Source organism: Corvus cornix, chromosome 12 (assembly GCF_000738735.6).
Source record: "Corvus cornix cornix isolate S_Up_H32 chromosome 12, ASM73873v5, whole genome shotgun sequence".
In the NCBI taxonomy this organism is placed as follows: Eukaryota; Metazoa; Chordata; class Aves; order Passeriformes; family Corvidae; genus Corvus; species Corvus cornix.
This window is the reverse complement of record NC_046342.1, coordinates 19,536,828-19,564,354: the sequence shown is the minus strand read 5'-3', so window position 1 is coordinate 19,564,354 and position 27,527 is coordinate 19,536,828. Positions and strand designations below refer to the sequence as shown.

The window sequence follows — 27,527 nt, the reverse complement described above, 5'->3', positions numbered from 1 at the left end:
AATTGATAAGCTTCTGAGAAGCTGCAGTTGTTGCACTTCTCAGCAGAGGTTTGATAGGTGCTCCCAGCTGAATTCCTCGAGGACCTCATCCGTATGAGGTCCCGTGGGCTCTCCCCTGCAACTGCAGATGCTCTGGGCTCAGCCTGGGCACTCGGGCTGAAGATGGGATATTTAACCTCCTTGTTTTCCTAGGGATCTTTGGGGGTAGAAGCTGCCCTACTCAAGCACCAGGAGGGTAACACCTGCACTTGTGTTCGAGAAACTTCCGTTTGCTTTAGCACAAACTCACAAACTCTTTTTTTTTTTCGGATATTGGTAGAGAGCAGTAGGGCTGGAAGGGAGACTGGGGGCCAGGCAAGGATGTAAGCACAAGCAGCCCATGAGAGGGGAAGGCAGATGAACAGGCTGAAGGACACAGTCCTCATGAGCCCAAGCCCAATGTCTGGCAGTTCCTTTCAGAACTTGTACCAGTTCCTAAATATTCCAGCTCCCATTGCACGTCTACCATCTGCTAGTGTCAATGAAACCTTCTGACCCCATGCAAAACGCTGTGAGAGCGTGGCTGACTGCCCCAGAGCTGGCTTAGGGCATGTGGGTCTCTCACAGCCACAGGCAACACCCCGAGTTACAAAGGTAAAGCAGAACATTGAGTCCTTGCTCGTTAAGAAACACCCTCTGCTCTGCTCTGCTCACCAGCGAGACAGGGCTCTGTGCAAAAAGCAGGAGATGAATATCTAATAAGGCTTCTAATCCATGCCCAGAGATAAGCCAAATTAATTTTGCACAGGCATCTCTTTTCAGTCCCGGATTTGGCAACCACAGAATTGGCCTTTGAGGAATGTTTCATGTCTGTGCTTTAATCATTTGGGGCTTCACTGTGCCAGCTGTGGTACAAGTGGGGACAATAATGACCAAGGAGACATTTATGTGTGGAAAAATAGACCCAGGAACCACTTTTTTTGTAGATAAAAAAAGACCCAGGTGGGTACCAGTGGCAGGAGGACATCGAGGTACCACAGGTAGGTGAGGGATGGTCACTACTGACTCATGGAGGCAATTTAGAGATTGCGTGGAGACCCCATAGCAACCACCATCTGAAAGGGGCCTACAGAGAAGCTGGAGAGGGACTTCACCAGGAACTGTAGTGACAGGACAAGGAATAAAAAAAAATTTTAAATGACAAATCAAAAGAGGCAAAATTTTGGTTAGATATTACAAAGTACTTTTTCCCTGTGAGGGTGCCAGGCCCTGGCACAGGGTGCCCAGAGCAGCTGGGGCTGCCCCTGGATCCCTGGCAGTGTCCAAGGCCAGGCTGGACATTGGGGCTTGGAGCAGCCTGGGACAGTGGAAGGTGTCCCTGCCTGGGGCAGGGGGTGGCACTGGATAGGACTGAAGGTCCATTCCAACCCTTTAACATTCTATGATTCCATGAATTTGGAAAGGATGGTGAGTGACCCTTGTGCGCAGCACACGCAGTGAGGCACTGCTGAGGACGCTCACACATACGTGTACATGCAAAGAAGGAAATGTCACATTCATTTTACACCGTTTCCCACGCTCTTCCATCAGCAGGATCGCTGCCCGGCCGAGACATCCACTGTGTCCCTGGGGAGCGGAATTCACACCACGTCTGTGGGAAGCTGAGGGGGGTGAGGTGAGGGGTGAGCGCTGCGCGGCTCCCCCGGGGCCGGGCCGGCTCTCAGGGGCGCCTTTTCCCCGCCGCGCTCCGTGAGGGGCGGGCGCTGCGCGGCCCCGAGCCGCCCCCGCGGCGGCCCCTGAGGGCGGGCCGGGCCGGGCCGGGCCGGGCCATGCGGGGCGGGCCCGCCCGGGCCATGCGGAGCGGAACGTGACGGGGCCGCGCCGCCGGGGAGCGGCTGAAGCACCGCCTCCCGCCCGCCCGGCCCGGCCCCGCTCCCGCACGGGGACGGGCGGGCGGCCAAGGCGTGTCGCGGGCGGGCAGCCGGCTCCCGTCCTGTTTCCCTCCTTCCCTCCCTCCCTCCCTCCCTCCCTCCCTCCCGTCAGCCCGGCCCCGCGGGCACGGCCCGTGTCCGCCCGCCTTCCTGCCGCCCCCGCCGCCGCCTGGCAGCCGCCCCGCGGGGCTTTCCAGCGCAGCCGCCGCGCCCGGCACGGGGGCTGCACCGCGGGGCCAAAAGGCGAGAAAAGCCCCCAAAATCACGAGCTGCGCCAGCCGCGGGGGCCCGGACCGCCTTCGGCCGAGCCCCGTTAGGTGCCGGGACGGACGGGGTGCGGGTGGCGGCTGCCGCGCATCGCCGCCTGTCCCCTTGCGCTCGCCGCCAGCCGGGCTGTGCTCAGCCATTCTGAGATGAATAAAAACACAGAGCTGCCGGATTTTTATAAGCTAAAGCCCGGGGCTGTCTCATGGGCAGAAATGTGACCCGCAGCCCCTACAGAGAGCCCGGGCTCCCGCGCAGCCTTGGACGTGCCCGCTGTGCCGATCCTGCACAGCGCCAATGCCCGAATTCCCGCATTCCCGGTCCAGCCGAGTGGCTCTGTGCCTTTGGAAATTTTGAGCTCACCTTTTGCTAAGCACATTCCCCGGGGATTTCGGGAGGTGCAGCAGGCATTTAAAATAGAAGAACATATGAGACCTTGTTCTTTCCAAAAGGCCTCAGCATGCACTTGCATAATATTCAAGTGTTATCCCTGTAATTATATTCGGTTTTGCTTTTCACAATATTTAAAAAAAAAAAAAGTTCAGTCAGAACTTCACTTTGCAGAAACTAGTATTTCCGCTTTTTAACATTTTATAGATAATATTTAACTTGTTTAAAAAAAGAAAGAAAAAAGAAAAACTGTTTCTCAGGCTGTTACCTTGCAGGTTATTACTTATCAGTGCAGAACTGCAGTTACTTGGGATCTGACTGATCCACTTGGCTCAGGCTTGCAAGGACAATGTGATTTTCGAGATTTGATTGTGTTGGGAGTTATATATCTGGAACCTAGTGGGCAATTTATGGCTGCAACGTCACGTCTGATGTGCCAGTGCCATTAGCGGCATTCCAGGCTGGTCTTAAATGCTTCATCTGCCCCAGTTGATGCATTATCGTGGTTCAGCAGAAACTGGTAATTTAGCACAATCGATGTCTTGCTTCCTTGAAGAAAGAATCCTTTCAGGGTTTTTAATTCAATGTCTCCTAATCTGCTGCAGGTATTGTATTTCCCCAGTACAATCCTGCAAAAAAACCAGTTGTTCTTAAATAAAATATGCTTAATATATAAGTAATGCCTTAAGTAAACCTTGAGCCCTGACATGGCACCTAGAGATGTGATCTCTCTTTAAAACAGTATGAAACGTATTCCACATGTGTTTGTGTTTGTTCCAGTAATGAGGGAAAGGTGGTGATGGTTAACAAGAACCAAGAGGAAAACCCCCAGCACAGTCATTTTTAAAGTCAAACAGAGGTTGTGCCAAGCCAAGAGGAAAAATATTTTCTGCTGTATTTTCACATGACATCGAGGGGGTTGAAGAAGCTGCTGCTGCCTTGCCCTGGCACCAGAAGCATCCGTGGGTTAAACGTGGGTGTTCCAGGGTGGATGTCCTTGGCCAGCTGGATGCATGGAGGGGTCTGGGCTGGGAGCTGCTCCTGCACCTCGGTGTCCCCTCTGTGCAGCTGGACCTTCAGGGGGCTGAGCAGTCCCTCAGTTTGCTTCACAGGGGGATTACACCTGTAATTCCATACATAATTCCATACATAATGCCATACATAATTATTAGTAACTGATTCTGTGAGTAAACAGAGCTTGTGGAGCTGAGTTTGAGTCTTCTCCCTACTAGCAATTAACACTTACATGGAACAAAGCAGAGGTTAGGTAAGGTAGTTTTACATATATCTTTTAATATACTTATGTATGTACATAGTGGATACAAATATGCAGCTAGCAAGAATTTCTCTTGCTTCTTTCCAATTCCGTGAGATATTTTTCTCTCTCACGGAAGACATTAGTAGAGTTCTATAAACTATGAACACCTGCGACCTTGCAAACCTTTGTTTATAGTACAGTAGAAAAATAATTTGACAATGGTTGTTTTAGGATTTTAGACAGTCACCCCAAGGGGTGGCTGATCCTCTGAACAATTAGACTATGAAGAAAAAAGTCTATAAAAGAGTTGTAAAATAATTAAATAAATCAATCTTGCTGCACAATTCCTGCCTGCTGGATCTTTCTTCTCCTCCCTACCACTGTGGGACACTGTGATAGTATATACATATGTATATATACCATTAGAAAGTAAGTTTAGTACAACACAGGGCTTCTTACTTTAAAAAAATTTTGAAGTGCATCAGCAAATGGTTACTGCAAGTACCAGTGACTTTCTCAAATATCAGTGACTTTCCCAAATGCGTTTTGGTTTCATTGTACCATTTTTTCCACTCAACGGCCGCTTTTTGTAACGCGTGTTTTCTGGGAGCAGAATTGGCATCCCCTGACTAGGGGGACACACAAGGCAGCGAGGCAGAAGTGGCAGGGCTGTGCTCACACTGCCCCTGACCTTCACACCATCCACTCTGTGGTACCCACACCTTCCAGCCCCCAGCGTGACTCACAGTGAGCAACCCTGCACTGCCAGAGCAAACCAGGCTGGGGATGGACAAAGGATGCAAAACTCCTGCTCTAGAGCTGCTGGCAGCTAGAAAAAACAAACTATTAAAATCTACTGATTGCCCAAAAAGCAGATCAGTTGTGCATCTTTGTAACGAGCAGGAAGCTTTTTCCATAGTTCAAGAGATGGCAAATCCAAATCCCAGCGGGGCTGGTGCAGAGGGGTGATGGTAATGTGGAGAAACGTGGAACAATCTCTGACATCCCATGCCAGGGATCACCCTTCCCATCAAAACATGTGGAAGAGAAGTTGGTAGTACAGGAATGGAGAAGGTCAAGGAAGGTCTACAAAATATTTGACCATTTTTTATTTAAATCACTTCTCTGTAGCTTGTATGCAAAGCACCAGCCCTATGCAAATCAACACTGCTGAGTCATGGCCAGAGTGGGGGGGAAAAAGGTAATTTAAAATGTGACCCGAAAACTATCATGAGGGAAAGAAAAAAATCATTCTAAAGCTTTTGAGTTTGGAATTTGAACCGCTCCTTCGTGACAGTCACAGTGTACAATTAGGGGACAGTGTATCAACGTAAGAAATGCTTAAAACTATTTAAATTAAACATTTATAGAGCCCAAATTATTGTAAATATCAGGTAAGGAACTGCAAAATTATTTTTTCATCACAGCATTTTTTCAAGAGCTTAAAAAAAGAAGCCTCCAACTTCTTAAAATCAGAGGTACAGCAGAGTAGATGGGTAAAACTCTGAATAACAGCAAAACCAGCTATCAGCTCGGGGGGTATTTTCTATAAGATAAGAATGTATCAATGAAAAGGACATGATTATCTAGGTCATTCTGGGTTAATTTCTCTAAGCATTTTGGGGTTCATTCTGCAGAGGTTCTGGTTGAAGACTGCAGGGTTTATCTTAACCCCGTTTTTCCCAGCGCTGAGGATGCAGGGCGGTGCTGAAGGGAGTTTGTGGAGACACAGGGGAGAAAAGCTGCTTTGCTACCCCAGAGAAACCACTTCAGCATTCGGTGCCTTTCCCCCTGCCCGTCGCTCTGGGCGTGGCGTGGCCCTTTCCGAGGAGGGCTGGGGCTGGCTCAGCCCAGGCTTTGGGGCAGGGATGGATTTGGAGTGAGGGTTATCACTGTCCTGTGTCCCACTGGTGCTCGCAGGAGGGGGGCAAAGTCCTCCTCGTCTCTCTGGCGTCACTCAGGCATTTATCTTCAAAGGCCCCGTCGTCAGGGAGCTGTACCGGGCCAGAGGGAGAGAGGTGGGAACGAGGACTTTGGGCTGAACCATGGCTGCAAACCGCAGCTTAAGGCCAGTGTTGAACTTGGGGAGTTCAGGAGGGGCTTTGCCAGCTCCCTTGGACTGGGTGAGGGTGCTGCCTCTCGGTCCCCGGCACAGCTCTTCACTTGAATTACCATCCCAGTTGTTCTGGTGGCTGGGGTCTAGAAATCTGTTAGAAGACAGTCTTTATCCCCATTATTTCCTACCAAACACATCCTTCCACTCTGGCACTTTCTTACCATTCCCTCTTAGTTTGGGTGAGAAACATCTCCAGCCAGAGTTTGGGCAAGGGCTCTGCCTCTGAGTGGGTGTTACGAGAAAAACCCCTGAGCATTCAAATGAAGGACAAGAGCAACAGCTGTAGTAGAGTTTATATTCCACTGATCATGGGACTTTGGGTCGTTTCCTATCTGTTTTTCAGTAACGTGTCTGGTGGTTATAAAATGAGCAGAATTTATCTGACCCGGGAGGCAGAGACATTACCTCATTGTCACGGGGTCAGTGGCAATTAGACTGCGAAGCCCAGCCAAGCAGTGCCGCTGGGTACAATAGTCTGTGGCAGGCTTAACCTTTATGGTCACCGCTGCTGCGGGGGGACAGCATCGGGAGAGCCAGAACAGAAACGCCCTTTCCTCGCCAAACCCCTCCCAGGCAGCTCACACACGCTCATCCCTGTATATGTTAAAAGACTGCAATATATTAATTTAGGCAGGATGGATGGCTTAATGATTTATATCGGTTCAGTCTCGATTTGGAGTTAAAAATTAAGTTTGTCCCCAAAAAGGTGTAGTAAGGACTGAGTGTAACGCAAGAGCAATAATCTATAGACACCAGTCAGCCCGTGGTTACTGTAAACACGGTGTACAAAGGTGAGCAGCCAGGTCAGCAGCCGTGCCCAGCGTCACTAGCCCAATTTAGCCTGCACCTGGAGATGGTGACAACAGCACCGGGGAGCAGCGAGGGGCCCTACCCACTGCTGCCCACCAGCAGCTGAGCCTGTGCTCGAGGGCATTTAGAACTGAAACCAGGTGCTTTTCCTCTCTGGAGGTGGCACCCTGATATTTCTGGTGTGTTCACACCCCGTTGTTTCTCACACACAGCTCCTGTCTGTGGGTGACAGGCTTGAATCACATGCTAAACCCCAGCTCTGAATTGAAGGGCCATTCACGTTCAGAGAGCACCTTGAACAGTCACCCCCAAAGGAGCCACCGACTGAGGGATGCTGGTCACAGCTCCCCACTGTTACTCATTAATGCCTGCAAGGATTTGTCAGGGGTGGGCAGGATGCTGTGGGAACGCGCCGCAGGAGCTGTGTCTCAGCCTGGCTGCCTGCCACCAGGGCTTCCCTGCTCCCTGCAGTCACCTGAACCTCTGATTCACGCTGTCTGCCTGGCCTACACGAGTTCATGCACCACCTCTGGGCTTTTGGTTCAGGAAAATTGAATGTTCTGCCCATTTGTTTCTCCACTGTAGAAAATGTGGGGTTTGGCATAGGTTGAGGTAATCCCTGGTCTCCCAGAGAGAGCTGGGAGAGAGGGGAGGGGGCAGCACTGTAGGTATTGTACGAGCATGTAATCTTCCCTCTTGCTTTACAATTCCAATTGCTCAGAATTTGGGTGAAGATGTAGGTAAGGAGCAAGGTTTTCCCCTACTGCCATGTCAGACTGAGTACTAGCCCCACAAAAAGGCCAGGAGCTAGGCTTGGAAAAGGTCTGAAAACCAAAAATCCTAGAGTTTATGTTCTTACCTTGTAGCCACCAACTCAGGCCCCAAGTTTGGGGTCTCAGTTCTTAGGTGACAGGGAGAGAAGGGTGGGTATATACGGGAGGCAGGAGAGCCTCTGGCACAGGGATGTAGCCTCTGCTCAGCACAGAGCTTGCTTCCAGCTGCTTTTCTCCGTGCTGGAATCACAGCTGGGAACTCTGCCCAGGGCGAGGTGGGGAGCAAACCGCAGGATGCACCGGACAGCGGCCTGGAAGAGCCCCACAGCATTCCCAAAATGGGAACAGGAGCAATGCCCTCTCATGCCCAGGGAAGATTTTAATCTAGTTCTTCCAGGTAAAAGCTCTAGCTAGCAAGATATCCCTGCTAGGAGCTGCTTCATTCCTCCTTGGATACTTATTCCATCAAACCCTGTAACACGGGCCTGCTCCCCAGGTAAGGGGATCCTGCAGCCCACAGCCTTGCTGTCCATGCCTGCTCCAGGCAACAGCCAAGGATTTTTATTCACTCCACCACTGCCCCTGTGCATCTGTGCCAATGTCGTGGAGCAGTTGTTGGTAGAGCATTCCCTTCAATCGATTGCTCTCTTTGGGGTGGTACAAGGTGGCTCCTTCAGGGCTATCCATTCATCCCAGACATCCTTTGCACTGCTGCCCTTGGCTCGGTGCAGGAAATTTTCACAGGGCCAGGAAGAAACTTAGGAGCGGCCGTGATGGCACTGACATCAAAGGGCTGCGAGGAACCTGCCTTTCCATCTCTTCCCAACATTTACATTGAGCAGGTTTTGGAGGCCACCATTTCCTTCTATTCCTCCCACTTCCTAATTTTAGGGAAAAAAGGGAACAAGCTCTGGTTGCCAACCACAAACACACACCTTTGGGAGAGAGGCTCCTGACGCAGCAGAGCAGGATGTCTGGGAGCACATTCAGGACGAGCCCATCAGCAGCATTTCCCTGTGGATGACTCATCCTGCCCAGCCAGCCCTGCCTGTTTGAGGTTTTCCATAGCCCTGGTCCTGGCTTCTTCCAGACTTGGAGCAGCTGTTGGTTTGGGGGTGTCTCCAGGGTGACTCTGGATTTCCATGCATTTTGGGTTTAAATGGCTTAATTCTCTCATCAGCTCTAGATCTAAGTGGACACAATCCAGGTTGCTCTCTGCAGAACTCTCCCGGCCACTGAGGTGACCTTTTGTGCTGGAATGGGACTCACTGGCAGCAACAATTCAAACAAAAGGCAAAAAGTACATTTATCAGTAAAGGCCGTCAGTCACAGGGCCACATTGCAAAGGTCTATGCCAAATTTAGCATCACACAGCGATGTTGAAGATGTGGGGAAGTTTTCCCACCCCTTTGGGGTTGGACACTGGGAGATACTCTGTGATCTGGGTCCTGCAGGTAGTTGTGCTACTGCACAACCTCAAGTTGCACCAGGGGAGGTTTAGATGAGATATTAGGGAAATTTTTTCACAGACACGGTTGTAAAGCATTAGAGCAGGCTGCCCAAGGAAGTGGAGGAGTCGCCGTCCCTGTAAATGTTCCAAAAAAACCTGTGCAAGTGGCACTGATGACATGGTTTAGTGGTGAGCATGGTGGTGGGGCTGGGTTGACCATTGACTTGATGATCTCAAAGGCCTTTTCCAACCTTGACAGTTCTATGATTCTACTTGATTATAATGGTTCTTTGGTTTCTGAATAATGAATCATCCTGTGATTAAATTGATGTGAAAACTGCCATGGTGTGTAAATAGAGGCAAGCTGCAGTTTTTAGCTCCTTTTGGGGTTGCTAACACCGAGGGGATAGAATTTTCTTCCTGGAATGTGATTGTACACGATGTTTGCACCCATCATTCATAAGGAAAAGTTTCTTACAGACTTAACAGATTGTGTTTCCATCTCTGCTGCGTAAAAACAGTGTTACGGACACAAGCGAAATGGAAATCATAACACAGCATCTCCACTATTTTAGGAGTCATATTGGAACACATGGAACAGAGATGGAATTCCACTCTTCACTGCCTTCAGATTTGGTGTTCTGTGTATTTACTTAGCGCTAGAAAAGGAAAGTGAAAACAAACCCGTTGCCTCAATAAAGCCCAGGAACGGGCTTTGCTCCTGCCCATTCCCTTGGGACCAGGCAGCATTTCCAGGCACTGGAAGGGCTCTGGTCAAGCAAGAGCTGCAAAGTCATTCCTGAGAGGAGACAAGAAAGGGGGAAAAAAGGGCCGAGTGTCAGGGTGAGAAGAGCCAGCTGAGGAGCACTAATGGGTGAGCAAGCCGAGAAGCAGGTTGGAGGGATGATAGTGCTTCTGGAGGGAAGGGCTGCCTGGAAATGGGTCTGGCTGTTCCTGCTCAGTGGGGCTCCTAGGGAAGCACCTGCCTCGAGGCAATTTATCCAGCTGCCATCCTGTTCTCACACAGACTCTGAATGCATCCCAGCACTGGGACTTTGGCTCCACACAGGGTGCTTTTCCCATCTCCTGCTTATTGTTGAAATTTCAGGCCTTTTTCCTGTGTTGCACTAGCTCGAACAGCTCCTGTTTCTCCCATGGAGACCTGAGCACAGGGAGAAGATTTGGTCATTTCCACACCAGCAGTCCAGCTCTAAATCAATCAGATTTTCTGGAGTTTTATGTTGGTTTTTTTTTTTTTTCTGCAAACTTCTCCCTGCAATTGCAGCTGCATCTCCTGAGTTACTTTGATTCAGACCAGAGTTATTCTTAAATTTTTTTTCCTTATGTAATTTCAATTCCAAGTGTCCCCCTCGCACACGTAAGTGCAGCAGAGCAGACGGGATTGGGCAGGCTGCTCTGATCGAAGTGTCCGGCGTGGCATCTCCCGTGTGCACGTCACAATTTCGGGGTGACTAAGCACATTGGCGGTGGTGTTCAGTGGCATCTCTAGAGCACTGTGCTATATTTGTCTTTACTTCCTCTGTTTGTCTCGGTTTAAAAGGAAAAAAGCGGGTTCAAGCTACGTGCTGACAAGATTTAGCGATTCTGGATGGCAGGAGGGGTACGAGGCTCAGCGCTGCGAGTACTGGAAAGATATTTGTCACTGCAGATTCTGCTTGTCATATGCAGAGATGACATGCAGATCTCCCTCTGACAGATTGATAGTCATTCCGAGATGCATCCACCCACAAAAACCACAGACATGCTGCTTGACTCAAATCTTGACTTTAACCACAACTTTGTGATGCAAAACTGGTGGAGTTTTTGGTACTTTTTGTTAAAAATGAAATCTTTATAGGGGTTTTCCAGCATCCTTGCTAGTTACTAAAAACAAACCAACATCAGCCTACTGGATGGGACAGCTCAGTTTACTCGTGGGTGGTTTTGACATTCAGCTCATTAACATGTTTAGTCTGAAAGAAGGTTGGAAAGGTAGTAAATAAAAAATTGGATGGAGAAGTACAGCATCTCTCCAGAAGTTCCTCCTTATGTCACAGTGACAATGCCAGTTTCACTGAGAAGGAATATTTGTTCTGATTTTACTCCAAATATCCGCAGCTCGTCCTGAGCAAGCACAAAGCCTGGTCAGTGTGTTTGTAGAAGTAAATGCACTGTGCTGAGTGTAAAAGTCACGCTCTGCACTGGCCAGGAAATTCACAGCGCGGCACGGAACTTCCAGCGCGGCGTGGGAGAACCTGGGCACGCTGGCTCACAGCCAGGGAGTCTCCCATGGAAACAGGGAGCCACCCCAGTCTGTCAGCGGGAGCTTACAGCCCCTTTGTGTCCCCTGGTGGGGCAGGCCCTTGACGTGGAACTGGCATTGGCTGTTCTGGCACGGGGTGGCTCCACAGGCATTCCCTGAGACCTCCTGTGCACTCCTGCCACGGGCTCTGGGATGGCCCCAGTGGAGCAGGGATGCTGGGCCAGGTGATCCCTTCCCACCTGACCCATTCTGGGATCGTATGTGTGCCTGGAAATGGGCACAGTGGGGCTGCAGAGCACACAGAACACACATGGCAGCGTCTTCAGCTGCTTACGTTGGAAACGGGAGAGGGAAAATACTCCAAATAAGTTTCTCTTGTTCGGAAATACAATGGGCAATTTAAAACCCCTATTAGGCATGTGTGTAGGAGCATTTCCCATCCAGGGAGACGAGGGGGATTGTTCTATGGAGCTGTATTATGACTTCCCCGATATCAATCAAGCCCCCATTATGTAACGAGGTCTCCATCACACGCGCCCCAGCGCGAGGCCCCGCCGTGAGCACCGAGGCTGCAATCCCGGCTCCTTTGTCCTGCCCTCTGCCAATTTGCTGCAAAATTGAGGATGAGGCTTGAATTTGCCATTGTGGCAGTGCTGGGGCCGTGGCTGTGCTTTCAGAGCAGTTATTTGCATTGTCTTGATTAGCATGTCACCTGCTTCATTAGTGGAGAAAAGGCTCCTCCACACACTCAGCCAGTCATGCAAATTGAGGAATGCACGGAGATCCTTCCCCTCTAGGACTTTCCATTATTAGCAAAATTGGTAGATTCGGTTTGTTCCTTCCTCCTCAGAAAGTCACTTTGATTTCCAACTCCAAATGGAAGTTCATATTTAAGAACAAAGTAATCATGGTCCCAAACTTTAACATACAGCAGTCCTGCCTAATGGGACCTGATGCCAGAGGAAAACCCAGGAGTGTGCAAGGCAGGTGGAACCTCCCTGCTTTCAATCTAATCCTTAAACCAACAGCCATCTGTCTGTCACCCAATCAATTTTACTGGCTGTCAGGGATGTGTTTTTAGAGCCAAAAAGCTCCCTCCTGCGCAGGACCTAAACTTACATTACAGATACCTCTCTGAAGTTTTGGAGGGTTTTTTCACTTGAGAGTCCAACAAGTGCAAATAAAGCTTTTTGTGATACCAAGAGATACTCAGCTTTTGTGGAAAAGAGTACCCCAAATGGGGAAATTAAACACATCCCTCACACAGCTTTTCTTTGAGATCAGGAAGTTGTCATGGGACACCAGATCTTAGTCCAGAACGGGAAAGTCCTAAGACAGATTTGACCTCAGAGGCTACAGGGACAGAACCACCACCAGCCCCAGCAGGGTTTTGGCCATTCCCCGCCTCTGCTGGCGCAGCCAGGATGGGCAGAGGAGTTCAGCCAGAAGGAAAAATAAAAGAAAGCTTAGAAAACCCAAGAGTGAAAGAAGAAAAAAGGAAAAATGTCGTGGTCATGCATGAAATGTCACTGCAGAAATGAATCTGCAGAAGTGAATGACCTGTTCATGGGCTGAGGGGAGGAACAGAGTCACCTTCCTCTGCTGACCAGCTGACACAGCCTCTGCTCAGGCTGTGGACACAGTGTGACCTCCTGAGCCATCTGTGCCACCCCTGGAACCACCCACCTGCCCTGCACAACTGCATCCCCACTGCCAGGGTGGTGGCTGTGCTCTGCTTCTCTCGCTGCAGCTGCACCCGAGGGAGAGAACCTCCCTTTTTGCATCTCCCCACACCTCCTGGGAAGGCACAACCGCAGTGAGAACCCCGGGTTCCACCCCGTTGGTTTTCACACGGATCACAGAGCAGAGCAGGGCTGTGCCAGTGCTGAGGCACCCGGTGCTTCTGCCTTTTTAAGGTAAAGATGAAGCAACACCGCACATCCTCAGGGGTGTCCTCTCAGGCTGTGCTCAGCCACCTCCCTCTCACCTGACTGGCAGAGGCTCCGGGAAGCCTGACAAATTTGTGTGTCTCCTTATCCCTGGATGGCAGGAGGGGAAGGAGTGAGTCAGGTACATCTCTGCTGCTCAGGGAAAATGAAATCCTGCTCCTCCACTGCGCCACGCCAGTGGCAGCCGCAGCGCCGTGCTCCCTCTGCACACACCTCGATGCAGAGGGGAAGGCAGATTTACCAGGAGATATATATGGAAATCCAAGTGATTAAGGAGTCCCAATCTCCCCGATAAATCTCTGCCTCGAAGACTGCTGGTCAGGCTGCCCTCCTTCCTCCCTCCCTCCCCCTTGGGTGTCCTGCTGAGCTTTCCTGATGACCTGAGCTAGGGACACGCACCCACCTCAGACAGTTGTGTGCACTTACCAGATTAAGGATGATTAATTGTACCAGGTAGTTCCTGCTACATCTTAATCAAATACACATAATCAGCAACGCTGCTGTGCACACGATACTTGGAGCTGGAGGGGTTTTTAACTCTCACATGCTCCAATGACAGCCACAAGCCTAAACTATCAGTGGGGAGAGTGTGAAGTATCCCAACCCAGAGTGACCGCAGGTGAGGTCCCTTGGGTGCCAGTGCCTCTCACTGCTGGAGGAGGGACATGTTCTGGTTTCAAAAAAACCAACCTCTGCCCCTCTGGGCACTGGGAAAAGGCCCATCCTTACCTGCCAGGCCCCTGTGACGCTGCATCCCAGGACATGTGGGTGTGACAGAATTGCCACACGCCACCTTGGAGGGCACACAAACCACCAGCAGCCTCTGACCATAGAGTATTTTGCGTCATTTATTTAAATACCTATATTTATGCATTTACAAATTTTCATAGCTCTGTCTGTAGCTTTTTTTTCTTTTTTTTCTTTTTCTTTTGTAGACAGTATTGCAGAGAAGTCAGCTTCTGTAAAATGAGGTCCCTGTATAAAACTATGCAGCGGATTGGAGAAAAAAACCCAACCAAACAACAACCCAACAAGTTTCCTTTCACACTCTGGAGAATCAGAAACCAAAGAAAGTGACCGAATGAAAGGGAACAGGGAGAGGAAGGGGTGGGACAGAGCAGCCTCAAACCAGTGGCTCTCACACAAGCATTACACACATCAGTGCTCAGCTACAGGACACGTTTCAGTCGGTGCAGTGCCTGTTTGCTAAAGCTTTAGCAGGCACGTAGGTCTCTAATGAAAAAATAGAAGGAAAGGATCCTACACACGGAGAATGCAAAGCCTGGACAGCCCCGGCATCGGTCCTGGGAGACTGCACCGACTCGCCAGCAGTGCATCCTCATTCCAAACTTCATTTTGCATAAAAAGTTCCCTTTAAGAAATCTTAGCATTTAAAAAACCCGGTGTCTGAGCTCTTCTAGCCTCAGTATTCTAAAGAAATCTCTTGAAAAATACCTCCTGCTTTCCTCACTCGGAAGCTTCAAAATAATGTTTTGCTTTAATCGATACCAATTGAACAGCTCACGGAGTCCCAGCGTCATCCCTGGGAGGAAGAGGCAACAAATATGGCATTGCAAGATATTTACACACATGGTACAAAAATGTCCAAGGGTATGAAAAAATCACCAGTTACACAATTTTGCAGCAGCCTCATTTACACCTGTAATTTTATACCATTTATTACATTGTACTAACACACCAGATCCAAAGATGTGCACTCCCTTTAGGACATTCAGGAGTTCCAAATATATTGTGATTGCATAATTCATATTGCACAATTGTATAAAAACATAAATACTAGCTATTCTATTCTTTTTTTTTTTTTTTTAAATACAAAATACATGTCACATAGTCAAATAATCTTTTCAAGTGCAATTCAGGTGCTCTCTTTAGTCCTTCCAAGAAAAAGGCAATTTTGATAGTTTTGGCACAAAGTTTAACCTCCGTCCCGTGCCAACAGTTCTAATCACAATCCACACGCCCCCAGCTTGATAGAGTAGCAGTCATATACATCTAGTATAAAACCTGGGTATTTACAGGATGCACAGAAGGTACAGGGAGCAGCCTCCGGGCTGGGATGGTTCGGGGTGTCCCGGAGGGGCCGTGACCCTCCCGGCTTAGGCCGGTTGCTGCTGCAGGTTCACATTCATGGGCGGGGGGTGTCCAAGGAGACCGATGCGCTGCTTCTGCTTCCTCTGCTCCGTCATCTGGAAAATGAACAAGTTTGCTCATTAGGCCTCGGCGCTTCCTGTGCGTCAGCTCGCCCAAGGGCCTGTTGTGCTTGGCGTTTGCTCCGAAGTGCTGGCTACACCCAGCGCCTGCTCCGGGGGCAGGGGGTGACTCCAGCCCCAGCCGTGCCCGCCCCGCGGTGGCCCACGAGCCCGTCTGGGGGCTCGGACACTGCTGTGCCAGGACAGCCCGTCTGGGGGCTCGGACACTGCTGTGCCAAGGGACAGCCCGGCAGGGTGCTCGGACACTGCTGTGCCAAGGGACAGCCCGTCTGGGGGCTCGACACTGCTGTGCCAGGGACAGCCCGGCAGGGTGCTCGGACACTGCTGTGCCAGGGACAGCCCGGCAGGGTGCTCGGACACTGCTGTGCCAAGGGACAGCCCGGCAGGGTGCTCGGACACTGCTGTGCCAAGGGACAGCCCGGCAGGGTGCTCGGACACTGCTGTGCCAGGGACAGCCCGTCAGGGTGCTCGGACACTGCTGTGCCAGGGACAGCCCGTCTGGGTGCTCGGACACTGCTGTGCCAAGGGACAGCCCGGCAGGGTGCTCGGACACTGCTGTGCAAAGGGACAGCCCGGCAGGGTGCTCGGACACTGCTGTGCCAAGGGACAGCCCGGCAGGGCCCGGTGGGCAGCGGGAATCTGTGCAGGGAGCAGCCTACAGAACCCTCCCCCATCAGGAATTCTTTCTAACCCGTCCAGCAGACTAGACGAGAGGGCGGAAAAAGGGGCGAGCCCCGCAGTCAGGCTGGGAATACCCTTGCCTTTGCTGGAAAAAGCTGAGCACTCCTGCTCTCATCCAGAGCGAGCCAACAGCCCTCCCCATCCGCCAGGGCAGGACTTAACCACCTCACTGCCAGACACCCCAAACCTCAGCATTCCCCATCTGCTTCCCAGTAATTAAATAACATTCCCCTGATCAGTGAACCGTGAACAGAAAATGGATCACTGTTATTACTGATATTGAGAAACGGCCACAATCCAGTGCTCCACTGCAGTTTTTTAAAATTTTGGGAGGTTTCTGACAAGTTACATAAGCCATGCAAGGAATGACTCTGGCTGGGCAGGGTCTTGGGAGCGAACAGCTGGATCCCACAGCTGGATCCCACAGCTCCCGCCACGTCCCGGCTGCAGAGGAGCTGACACGTGGGATGGCTCCCAGGAGCTGTGCAAGGGAACACCAGGACAGCGCCTCATCCCTGCACCACCGAGGGCACCCAGGCTCCCCCAGGAGCCCCCACACCCTCAGGGCTCAGCACACCACAGCATGTGATCCACATTCCCATCCTGCTCCTGCTGCTCCTCTCAGCTACATTCACCATTTAACTTCTCCAGTTTTTGCTGTTTAATGACAAATGCCACTACTTAATGACAATGTCACTACTTGTGGCAGCAACCCCAGGAGAAGGGAGGTGGTGTGTACATGTGCAGCTCACTTGTAACATGCTTGGGATCACGGAACTGTTGGAAGTTGGGAACGATCTCTAAGATCAAACCCAACAGTCAGCCCAGCCCCACCACCACGGTCACCACTAAACCACTTGAGTGCACCTGTTTAAAACCACCAGTTTCAGCGCTGATGGAGTTTCCCAACTGGTGCAGGGTATCCTGGTATGCCAGGCTGGCTGGCCTGGGGCTGACCTCGAGTCTGGAGTTCTCTGTGGGGAATGGGATTGCTCCAAACAGGCAGTGCTGGACAGCCTCCACAAGGCTCCTCTGCGGGCCGGACGTGCTGCACACCCCACACCTCACTGAGGGTCCAGTGGCACTCCTTTAACCACCAGGAACGGGGCTGAAACACCATCATTCCTCTTGAAACCATCGTTAACCTTGAGCTCAGCCCAGCACCGTGCTCGCTGCCTGGCCCAAGGGGAGGCAGAGCTGCTGTTTCCCTTTCCTGAGGGCTGACGGCAGCCTCCCGAGGCCAGGGCACACCTCCTGCTCCTCTGCACAGCTGCTGCAATTCCCTTCACAAAACGCCCTAATGCTTCACAGGGAACGGGAGCAAGAGGAGAGGGGTCTTCCCAGAGCTCTCTGAACACACACACCCCCCACTCCCTGCTGAACCTGAATGTTAAACTGCTTCCAAGATAACCCACAAGTGGAAATGCAGAGATGCTGCGAGGACTCAGCTTAAAACTGCCCCTTTACATTAATTATCTTCACTGAGCAAACCAAGAGTCACAATTTCACACTGCCAATAAACTGATTCAGAGGAAGCACGGAATAAAAACGCAAAGAAAGAGGAATAATGAAAAGGGATTCCAGGAGATATTTTTCAGGCTGTGTAGAAAAGGGGTGGTGTACCCTGGGGCAGGTGTTTGTAGAAGATGTGGCTTTAAAAAAAGGGAAGAATAAAGCAACCAACCATAAATAAGAGGGAGAAATGCAATTTTAGTGTCGACGCAGAACATTATTAATCCTGCACAACGCTTAATGCTTGTGTGGAGGGCACAGGGCTGCAGGAGGGAGCAACTTATTGCCATCACATTTACTGGAGAGTGAATCTCCTGCAAAAGCTTTCCAGTGACAGCACACCTGGGCTAACAGGCAATGAAAGCCATGCACAGCGAGTCCCCAGGGAGCTGCCAGGCCCTGGAATTGTGCTGACAGGATCCAAACACAGCCCAAGGGGCCCGGGTTTCAGCTGAGCCAGGCTGGGCTCCCCGATAACGCCTGGATCCAAAGGTTATGGTGAGTTGGAGCTGCCTCCAGGAACAGGGCACAGGCAGGGGCAGCAATCCCACTGGACACAGCACCTGCCTGTGGGGCTGCTGGCAGCTGAGTCACCCTGAGTCACACCTGGAGGGCAGGGGGGCTGCTCCCAGCCAGGGCCCCGCCCCAGGAGCGATACTCACACCCAGTGACACCGGAGGAGGCGCTGGGAAGGATTTCTGGGTGATTACATCTAATCCCCTGCTGCTGCAGACAATTATGGTGTAATCTTTTTGCACAGAATTAAAGTGATCAGGATTTTAATGGCTCTTGGTGCACTTTGGGGAAGCAGGCGGGCTGGAGCTCGGTTTCTAATAATTAGTCTCCAGAAACCTAACGAGCTTGAAGAGCAAATGAATGAGAGGTTTTCCCTTTATTTAATTACAAGAAAATAAATACAAATAAAAATTCCCTGAGTTAGTTCCTTTCCTGGAGACAGTTCCTGATCAGGAGGAGGGATATACTGGCTTTGTCACGTAATTGGAGCATCCTGCATCTTCAGCAGGGTTCTCAATAATGGTACTTAGGGGAATTCCTAAAAGCTATCACCACATTAATGAAGCTGGTTTCCTCTCTTGCTTTTACAGTCAAATAGCTCTCTAAAAGCTAAACCCTTCATTCTTATTTTCACAAAGAGCGAGAAGGGGTTTTAGTGCTTGGTCAGCCAAGAGGGCTGCGAGCTCCAGAAAGGAATGTGTCGTGAGGCAGCGCTGGCTGCGGCCGGCGGGGAGACTCCTGTGACTGCAGAGCACTTTGAGTCAGAGCCTTCAGCAGGGAGACACCAGACACATGGGTCAGGGTAATTGTTTCCAGGCAAAACAGCGAAACCACTGCCCAGCAAGAACTAAAGCCCAGACAAAAGAGCAACTGCCTCTGCCCTCCATCCTCAGACCAACTGGAGCAAGGGGCTCTGTGGCACTGTGCCTGAGAACTAATTACAGCCCGGGGAAGCGAGGTTGTCAGCTCCCAGTCCCCCACATTAATCCCTTCCTTGCACTCCGCAGGGTGCTCGGGACAGGGCCCAGCTCCAGAGCGTGATTGGAAGGCAGCAGCCGGATCTCAGGCAGTACCGGCTGCCAGGGACGCCTGATAGAGGAATGGTTCCTGGAGAAACCCAGCCAGCCCAGCAGAGATGGGATTGGTGTTGGGAGAGGCACCGACCCAGAGCCGCTGGGCCACTCTTGCCCTGGGCAGCTCCATCCTCAACCCGGGTGTAAGTCAGAAATTAATCTTACCCACTGCCAATACCTACATAAAGTCACTAATTGAACCATCTGGCTGAGGTTATTAATGCACAGAGATAAGCAGCCACCACAAACAGCTCCCACCAGCACAGGCAGCAGTGCTTTCCCCGTTCCCTCCGGTGAGGCTGGAATCCCTGTGGACAGTGACCTAAAGCCCTGATGTCTCTGTCTTCCACAAAGCCATCGCTGGGGTTGGGCTGGGAACCAGCCTCACGATACCCTCGTGCCCAGCCAAGGCAGAAGCCAACCAGCTCTTGCTGCAGAGAAGCTGCTGCACCAGAAAAGCGCTCGGAGGTGTGCGGAGCGCTCGCTGGTTCCGCAGCAGCAGCGCTTGGTGCAGTGCAAACCTCTCCTGGGATGTGTGTGCTGCAGGCTGAGGGTGGCAGCAGCCAAATCACATCTGCACAGCCACAGCACGGAGGGACCAGCAGCACCAGTAACCACTCGAGCGCTTCTCCAGTTTCTCGGTGGGTTTTGAGGTCCACACAGTGACACAGCCCTTATATCAGTGTCACACCCTCTGGCTGACAGGATCACACTCAGCTCTTCGGGTTAAAACCCCAAACAACAACAACACCACCACACACACAGGCTCCCTGCACCAGCCAGGACTGGTTTAGGTTAACTCTGGTGATTTTTTTAACACAGGTTTTCCCTTTCTTAAGTGGGCACTCTGGAACATGCCAGTTGGGTCAGCACCAGACAGGTCAGCTGGGGCACAGGGCTCTGGAGGGCCATCTGGTTTGTTCACTTCTTTCCTAACCACGAATTACTCTGGGAAAGCTCTCCCTGGGGTTTGGAGAAGCCATGGAGCTTCTGGTCTGAGGGGCTGGCGGGAGCCGTGTCCTGCCCACCGCAGAGTGTGGCCGCTCCTTACCTGATCCTTGAGCTCTGAGAGCTGCCCAGAGAGGTTGGTCACAAGCTTCATGGTGGATTCCAACTTCTCCTGCAGGTTCCTCAGCTCGTTCTGCTCTCCCTCTGAGTCGCTGCTGACCAGTGACATGGCCCTCATCCGGGGGAACCAGTCCAGGTTTCTCTCCTGAGGATCACACACACCAGGGCACAATTAGAGTTTGCCACATGAAAACCTGCCCTGAGAGCACAGCACAGACAGCTCTAAAGCCACGGGACATTCCTCGGATGCACCAGCTCTGTACTTATCTGCAGTTATCTCCAGTAACCTGCATTTGCATCTCACTGGAAAGTTCGCAAAGTGCCTGCCCGAGGCACTGAGGCGCTGCAGCCGCTCGGAATTGGGGCTGCTCAGGGCCAGGCTTCCTCTCCAGCTACTCACTGCCCCAGCCCTTGCTCCCTCACACGCACTTCAGGATAAATGCACAAACACTGGACATTAAACCAGCCCAGAGTTCACATCTGGACAAGCACTTCCCAGTGCTAGAAATCCGCTGCCATCTTACAATCTTCTAATTGTGTTTGAGGAAGATTTTCTGCTTTTTTGGTCAAGCAAAGCTTGGCTGTGATCTCTGATAAAAGAAACCAAGTTCTACCTGGAAATTCTTCCGTAGCTGAAATACTTCCTTTTTAATGAAAAAGAAAATCATATTTTGACTGTCTGGTTCAGGCTAAAATGTGGGACAGACACATCACAATGCACTGCTTGTTGGAGAGTTTTCCTTCAGCCACACAAATTCTTTACTATTCCATGTCTGAGTTACAGTCAGGAATGTCACTGGACACACACTCAGTTTGAGGAGCCTGTACAGAGGCTCACAAAGGCACTCGTGTAACACACCAGAGATGTTAAAAATAAAGGCAGGAGCGGAACAGAAAGCCACAAAAGAGGAGGAGGGGTGCCCCCCACGTCCTGACACCTTACAGTTCAACATCAAACTGGCTTCCCATCTAGTCTGGTTCTCCTCCCACGCTGGAGATACGCTCTGAAATGGAAGCTGAACTCGGGCTGGCTGAGATAAAGGTGTGTGTGCTCTCCCAGGTGACACAGCTGGGAAGGTTTAAACACACCAGACAAGGTGATGGGTGACTGCATTAACACCAAGGGATGCTGTTAATCAAAAATCAATCACCACTGCTGATTAACGGTGACCAAAGCTCGCCCCACTGTGCTGGCCAGGCTCTTCTCTGGGCTCTCAGCTTGTTTTTGCAGCACTGCAAACTTCTGGCTTTTTGTCATTCCCTGCCTAAATCTCCAGCTCCAACCTGCTTCCCCTCCATGCTCCCCCTCATTCCCAGGAGCATCCATCCTGCTTAATCAGGGCTGTGCACCTCTACAGAGAGCTCCAGTCACATCCTCTCTGCAATTGAGATGCGATGCCAAGACTCATCAGCTTAAATTAGCTGCTTCTGATCTGCCTGGAGTTTCCTTTTGCCAGGATGAGAAGGCAGAAAGCAGGCCCTTTCCCATGCAGGCACCACAGCATTCCCACGTGATGCAGAACTGCCAGGAAGGCTGTTTGCTCCTGATCTCTGTTTACAGGGCAGATGGTTTCTGCTAATAAAAGAAAAAAAAAATCTATGTACAAAAAAAAATATGTCTTTATCAAGATGAGTGCCAAAATATTTTGGACTTTAGGAAACGCCAGTCCCACAATTAAGGTTTAATAGTAGGAACAGGCAACATTGCACTGTGTTCTTCCAGCTGTAGTAAAAGCCTCATTAGGGAACAGGGGGCAGCTCAACATTTGTGCTCAGGGCCAGCATCTCCCACCCAGAAAAAAACCACATCAACTGCACTTCCCTGTGCTCCTCCAGGGAAGAAACCAGGACAGAGGACAAGGAAAATCAGACTAAAACGTAATTTATATTTGCAGGTTTGCCTGGACCCTCAAGCCCATGTCCTGAGGTTTCTAGGCAGACACAGGAGTCCTGAAGCTCCTGCCTGCCCCTTTTTCCCTTGTTCCCAAAAACATTTCTAAGGCCATCCCCAAAGTGTTCCCAGGTCCCATCCTTGAGAAGGATGAAAGGGATGCGGGAAGCACCAACCTTCCCTACCTGCAACGTTTCATAACGAATACCCCAAGCACTTTCCAACATTACTCTGCAGTTTAAGCCAACACTGCAGCTGCTGCAGAGGCTGTGACTTGATCGTTCCAGGCCCGGAAGGTGAAATCAAACAGCACCCACAGCTTCTGCAGCCTCCTCAGAGCTTCCATACTCACTGGGTTTCTGAAAGCCCCAGCCCTCAAAGTCGCTAAATCTTGGCTTTGATTTGGAAAAAAAACCAACAAAGCACCTCTAGTTCTCATGCCAATGTTCAAAGATTAAAACCAAACCACATGAACTCCATGGGCTGAGGAAGGGGAAGGCTGAGGACAAGGAGACACAGCCCTCTGGGGTGGCTCACTGACCCACCTGGGAAAGGGTTAACAGGCACCTGGAAATTCCCTGTGCAGGGACAGCCTCAGCGAAGGACCTGGACATCCCTGTGCCCGCCCTGGCTGGGCTGCACTGATCTGCCTCCCCATTCATGCAGCTCATTAGCACCACCCAAATGCAGTATTTATCTGGACATGTCCAGCTGCCATCTGGCAGGAAACAAGGGGGTGTCCACCCAAACAGGGTGGGAAAACACGGGGAGAGAGGTGCAGAGAAATCCCTGTGGATGCAGGGAATGCAGGCAGCAGGGAATGCAGGCAGCCTGGAATGCTCTCTGCCCCAGGCTGGTGCCGGGACTCCCGGGAGAGGACAGAGGGAAGCTGCCAGCACAGCAGGACACAGCTCTGCCTCCTGCACACACTCTTCATCCTGGATTTACATGGGAAACCTTCAGCCTGTTCTCCAGCCTCCCCCAGTCCCACAGAGAGGAGCTGAATGTGACCAGGCTGCTGACACACAGCCCATCCCTGTCCCTGCTGGGAGTGTGGGGGTGTTTTCTTTCAAATAAATAAATATTTAAGCAGAGCCAGCACCAATGGAACTCTGAAAGGTCAGGGGATGGTGATCCTGCTGGGCCAGCCTGGCTCCCGGCACTGCCACTCAGGGGTCAATGAAAGATTTATATCTCCATGATCCAGTTTCTGCTGAACTTCAGCTCAGCCCTGGGGTGCCTTTAGATACGGCCTCATGTCCCTCTTGGGGCTTTAGAGGTGTTTTAGAGGCACTGAGTGAGCCGGGAGAGGGGAGGCAGCCCGTGCTCCTGTGCAGCTGCTGGCACCCACGGACCGATGCCTTTTGCACCCTCTGCCCTGGGATCCTGGGGTGCCCTCAGCTCCCCGTTCCCGGGGTGCCGGTGTGCCCTCAGCTCCCCGTTCCCAGCACGGGTGCAGCTCCCTGTGCTGCAGCAGCCGGAGCGAGCGCAGCCGCTGACGGAAGCTGGCTGACCGCAAGGGCTGGGTTTCGGGTTGCAGCTCTCTTCTAGGTAAAGTTGGAAAAGTCCCTGGTGTAAGGCAAGTCTCACCGAATCTCAGACACGGGGGTGACGGGGGTGACCATCCCCGCTTGGAAACGCGAGGAAGAGGAAGCGGTGCTGCGTGATGCACGCGCGATTCATTCTGAGAAGCGCCGGCTCCTCCCGGCTTCTGCCGAAGGGTTGGTTCTGAGAAAGGCCGAGAGGCGACCTCAGCACGAGCTGTGCCAGGAGAGGCAGCAGCTCTGCTCCTCTTGGGCAAGGGATGGCAGCTCATGGCAAGGACTGCTCCTCTCCAGGGTCTCCGTTTATCCAGCTACCCCTGTGCCTGAGAGTGCTGAAGGGCTAATTCAGCCCTCTCCAAAATGAATCCTACAGCTGCCATCAAAGGGCTGCCCAGCAGCCATCAGTTACAGAATCACAGAATTATTGTGGTTGGAAAAAACCTCCAAGATCACCAAGTCCAAGCTGTGCCTGATCCCCATCTTATCACCAGCCCAGAGCACTGAGTGCTACGTCCAGTTGTTTCCTGAACACAAGCAGGGAAAGGTGGCAGCAGCAAATTTCAGTTTCTGTCACGGGAAGTTAAAAATCAGACCCACAAAGCTACAGAAGAGCTCTGTGAAGCACTTTGAAAATGCATGTTTGTTTGTGGTGAGATGGGACTCCTCTTGGGTCTTTCTTGAGCTTCCTGGAAAAATCCCCACACCAGGTTCTCTCCCTGCTGCAAAGGGTTCACCATCACTTCTTCCACACTGAGCTGCACTTCTCCCCTCTATAAAAACCAGCACTTGCCAGTGTCCCCCCCTCCACACTCAGAACACTCCCAACTCCTCACATGCCCTGTGTTGTTACACAGGAGGCTGATGACACAAGGTTTAGGGTGCGATAACCTCCTTTTCTCTGTTGCCAGAGGTTAAATACCCAAGTGGCACATGGGCTGGCGCAGAGCGGGGAACCTGGAACACCGACACAATTGTCAAAGGTGAAGGGTGACCGTGGCCCTACAGCCCTGAGACAGCTCTGCTGTGGGAGACTCGCTGGAGCCCAGCCAAGCACCACCCATCCCGATGGACTGCGGGAACAGGATTCCTGAAGGCCATGTCCTGCCTCCTGAAAGGACAAGGCCACCTCTCCACACCAATTCCTCCAGGCTGTTTGCTTCCCCATTGAATTAGGGCACGTTACACCTCCACAGCTGGGCAGGACAAAATTCCCCAGCAGAGGCTGAGCACCACAGCTGATGGCAGCGGCTGCTGTCACCCACTCTTGCACAAGCATCCGTCCGGGAGCGCCCGCGGGGTCACGGCGGTGACTCAGGGCCAGCCTCGCCCCGGCCCTGGGCCACCTCCTCGGCACACAGGGCCCCCCAGGGCTTTCTGGTCCCAGCGGGTTGTGTTCCCAGCGCGTCACCCCGCGGTTTCCAGGCAGGAACCTTCCCCCCTTTCTCCCAGGGTGCTGGCGCTGCTCCAGGAGCAGGACACGGCACCCACCCTGGCAGCTGTTTGGGATCCACCCAAACCCCAGCACGTTATGCAAACATCCCATTCCCCAGAACTGGCCCCAAGCCCTTCCTTCTGCTTTCATCCACCCAGGCCCTTTTCATACACACGCTCAGCCCAAGGGAAACCTTTGCCTGGTCAGCTGGTATACCAACCCGACATTCCCAGCATGGATACCAGGTGGTTTGTCAGGGAAAACCAAGCACTGGGCCATGTGGGGTTCCTGTCAGCAGCAGGAGGGTTTCCTGCAGCTCACCTTGGGGCAGTCAGCTCACAGGGTCCAGAGAATCCCAGAATAGGTTGGAAGGGATCTTAAAGCCCATCCAGTGCCACCCCTGCCATGGGCAGGGACACCTTCCACTGTCCCAGGCTGTTCCAAGCCCCGTCCAGCCTGGCCTTGGGCACTGCCAGGGATCCAGGGGCAGCCACAGCTGCTCTGGGCACCCTGTGCCAGAGCTGGGGAAGATGACCAACCCTTTCTCCCAGTGCAGCTCCTGGTTTGCACCAAGGGTGGATCCAGTTCCTTCCCTATGTGAGCATGAAGCTCAGCCCGTGCCTGTGACACAGTGTTTCCAGCAGCCCAGGGCCTGCTACCAAACACTCTTGGCTCTTCCATGCCTCTGCCATGATTTCTTGTTTAACCCTGTAATTATATTGGCTAACTCTGGCCAGCTATCTCAAGATGCAGCTTGTTATGAAGTTACCACCAAACTAAGCGCTGTCAGCTCCAGGTCACATCCTGACCTCCTTGGTCCTCCTCCTCTCCCAGCCTGCACCAGTATCGTGGTGACCGGTAGCCCCAAAACCCCAATTTCCTCATCTGTAACCGAGGTATTTGCACGGGCTGCTCGCTCCTGTGTCTGCAGCTTGTTTGCTCAATACTGATATGACAAATCTCTCCTATTTGACTCTGCCTGAAGTACAGGATTTCCAGGAACAAATGACAGATGAACATCGCTTAGTTTCCAACACTTTCTCAGACTGTAATTTCATGTACGTATGTCTTTCACCAGTGCTGGAATCATTAAGGCCCTTTTGGAATGCTTTGGGTTGGATGTATCGTGGTCTGCCCTCGTCATTCCTGTAGGTGCTGCAGTGCAAAGCCAGTCTCGGCCATCTCCAGCTGAACTGGATTTCATGGAGAGCCTGGGACACAGCCACTCCTCAAAACCATCACCACTTGGGAATCCAGCATTCCTGCTGGGTTTCAGAGCACAGTGACTGTCCTTGCTGGGTAGCTCCCTGGGAAAGGCTTCAAGTCACACTTGCACTTCTGGAAGGATGCAATTTAAAAGCCTGACCCTGATGGAACCTTCTCTTTGCACAGCAGGCTGTGCCTTGGCAGCTGCTCAAACCCAGAATGAGAAACACCTCCCATTACAGGACAGAGCTCAGGACACAAAGGAAAAAGCCCAATAATATATTTAAATCCCCAGGTTTGTACACAGAGGTTAACTAAGGTACAAAGGGAAATCTGTAGCCTTCATTTCCATTCCAAATTCCTTAAAGGATATCTGTGCCATCACTCCTACTCGTAAACGGTCCATTTCAATGACAACACAATCCAGATTTGGAACTCAGTGCCCTTGATCTGGACGTGGCAGCTTGGGCAACCCTGGCACCTCTGCCTCACTTCTGTAATAAAGGTTGTTAATGACACAGATCCTGCTTGGATTAAAAACATGGGGAAAACCGCAGGAGCTAGTGAGGAAGCTCTGTGCTGAAAACTTTTCCAAAGCAGCCTTTATTTTTTAATAAGCACATTTACGTGCACAACCCCTGACAGTCGTGGCTCGTACCCACACTGCTCAAGGTGCAGAGCAGGGGATGCAGGAGCTGGGCATGCAAATATTTGTCTGTGCTGTGACAGCCCATGCAGCTGCCTGCAGACAGCTTAGGAATGCACACAAACCCCGGGTGCCTGTGTGGTTTTCTCTGTACCGAGCTGCAGACTGAGAGATTTTACATATTCTAAATGCCTGCGCACAGCTGGCTGTGGCAGAGCCCTGCCAAGGCCCCGGTGACAGCTGAGCTGGCGGGGCTGCCGTGTTGCCCAGGCTGCCACAGCAACTGCAGGCAAAGGCACAGAACTCCAGGAGGAATTCTCAAGCCAGGATGGGAAGATAAGACATTTAAATGAACTAGTCTGCAGGGAGTTGCACGGAGTTCACATGAGTCATTTGGGTGTGGATGTCAATGTCTGGCCAAGGCGATAAGTGGATCCCCCCACCTCCCACACACAGGGTGTTATTCAGACATCACCTGATCTTCCCGGTGACTGCAGAGCCTCGCAGGAACGGGGCCTTTGTTCCTGGGAATCACGGCAGGCAC

The 27,527-nt window shown here is 51.7% G+C and overlaps 1 protein-coding gene across 11 annotated transcripts in view; it reads right to left on the bottom strand.

Moving 5' to 3' along the window:
• Window positions 1–14,013: 14,013 nt before the first annotated feature.
• ITPR1 (inositol 1,4,5-trisphosphate receptor type 1) overlaps window positions 14,014–27,527 on the bottom strand; it is a 160,309-nt gene continuing 146,795 nt past the window's right edge. For all 11 annotated transcript variants that reach the window (XM_039559038.1, XM_039559036.1, XM_039559037.1 and 8 more), the window contains 2 exons: window positions 20,248–20,409; window positions 14,014–15,390 (listed from right to left, as the gene is read on the bottom strand). In XM_039559038.1, coding sequence (XP_039414972.1) covers window positions 15,301–15,390; window positions 20,248–20,409 — 252 coding nt within the window. In that variant the 3' untranslated portion in view covers window positions 14,014–15,300. The remainder of the gene's footprint in view (window positions 15,391–20,247; window positions 20,410–27,527) is intronic.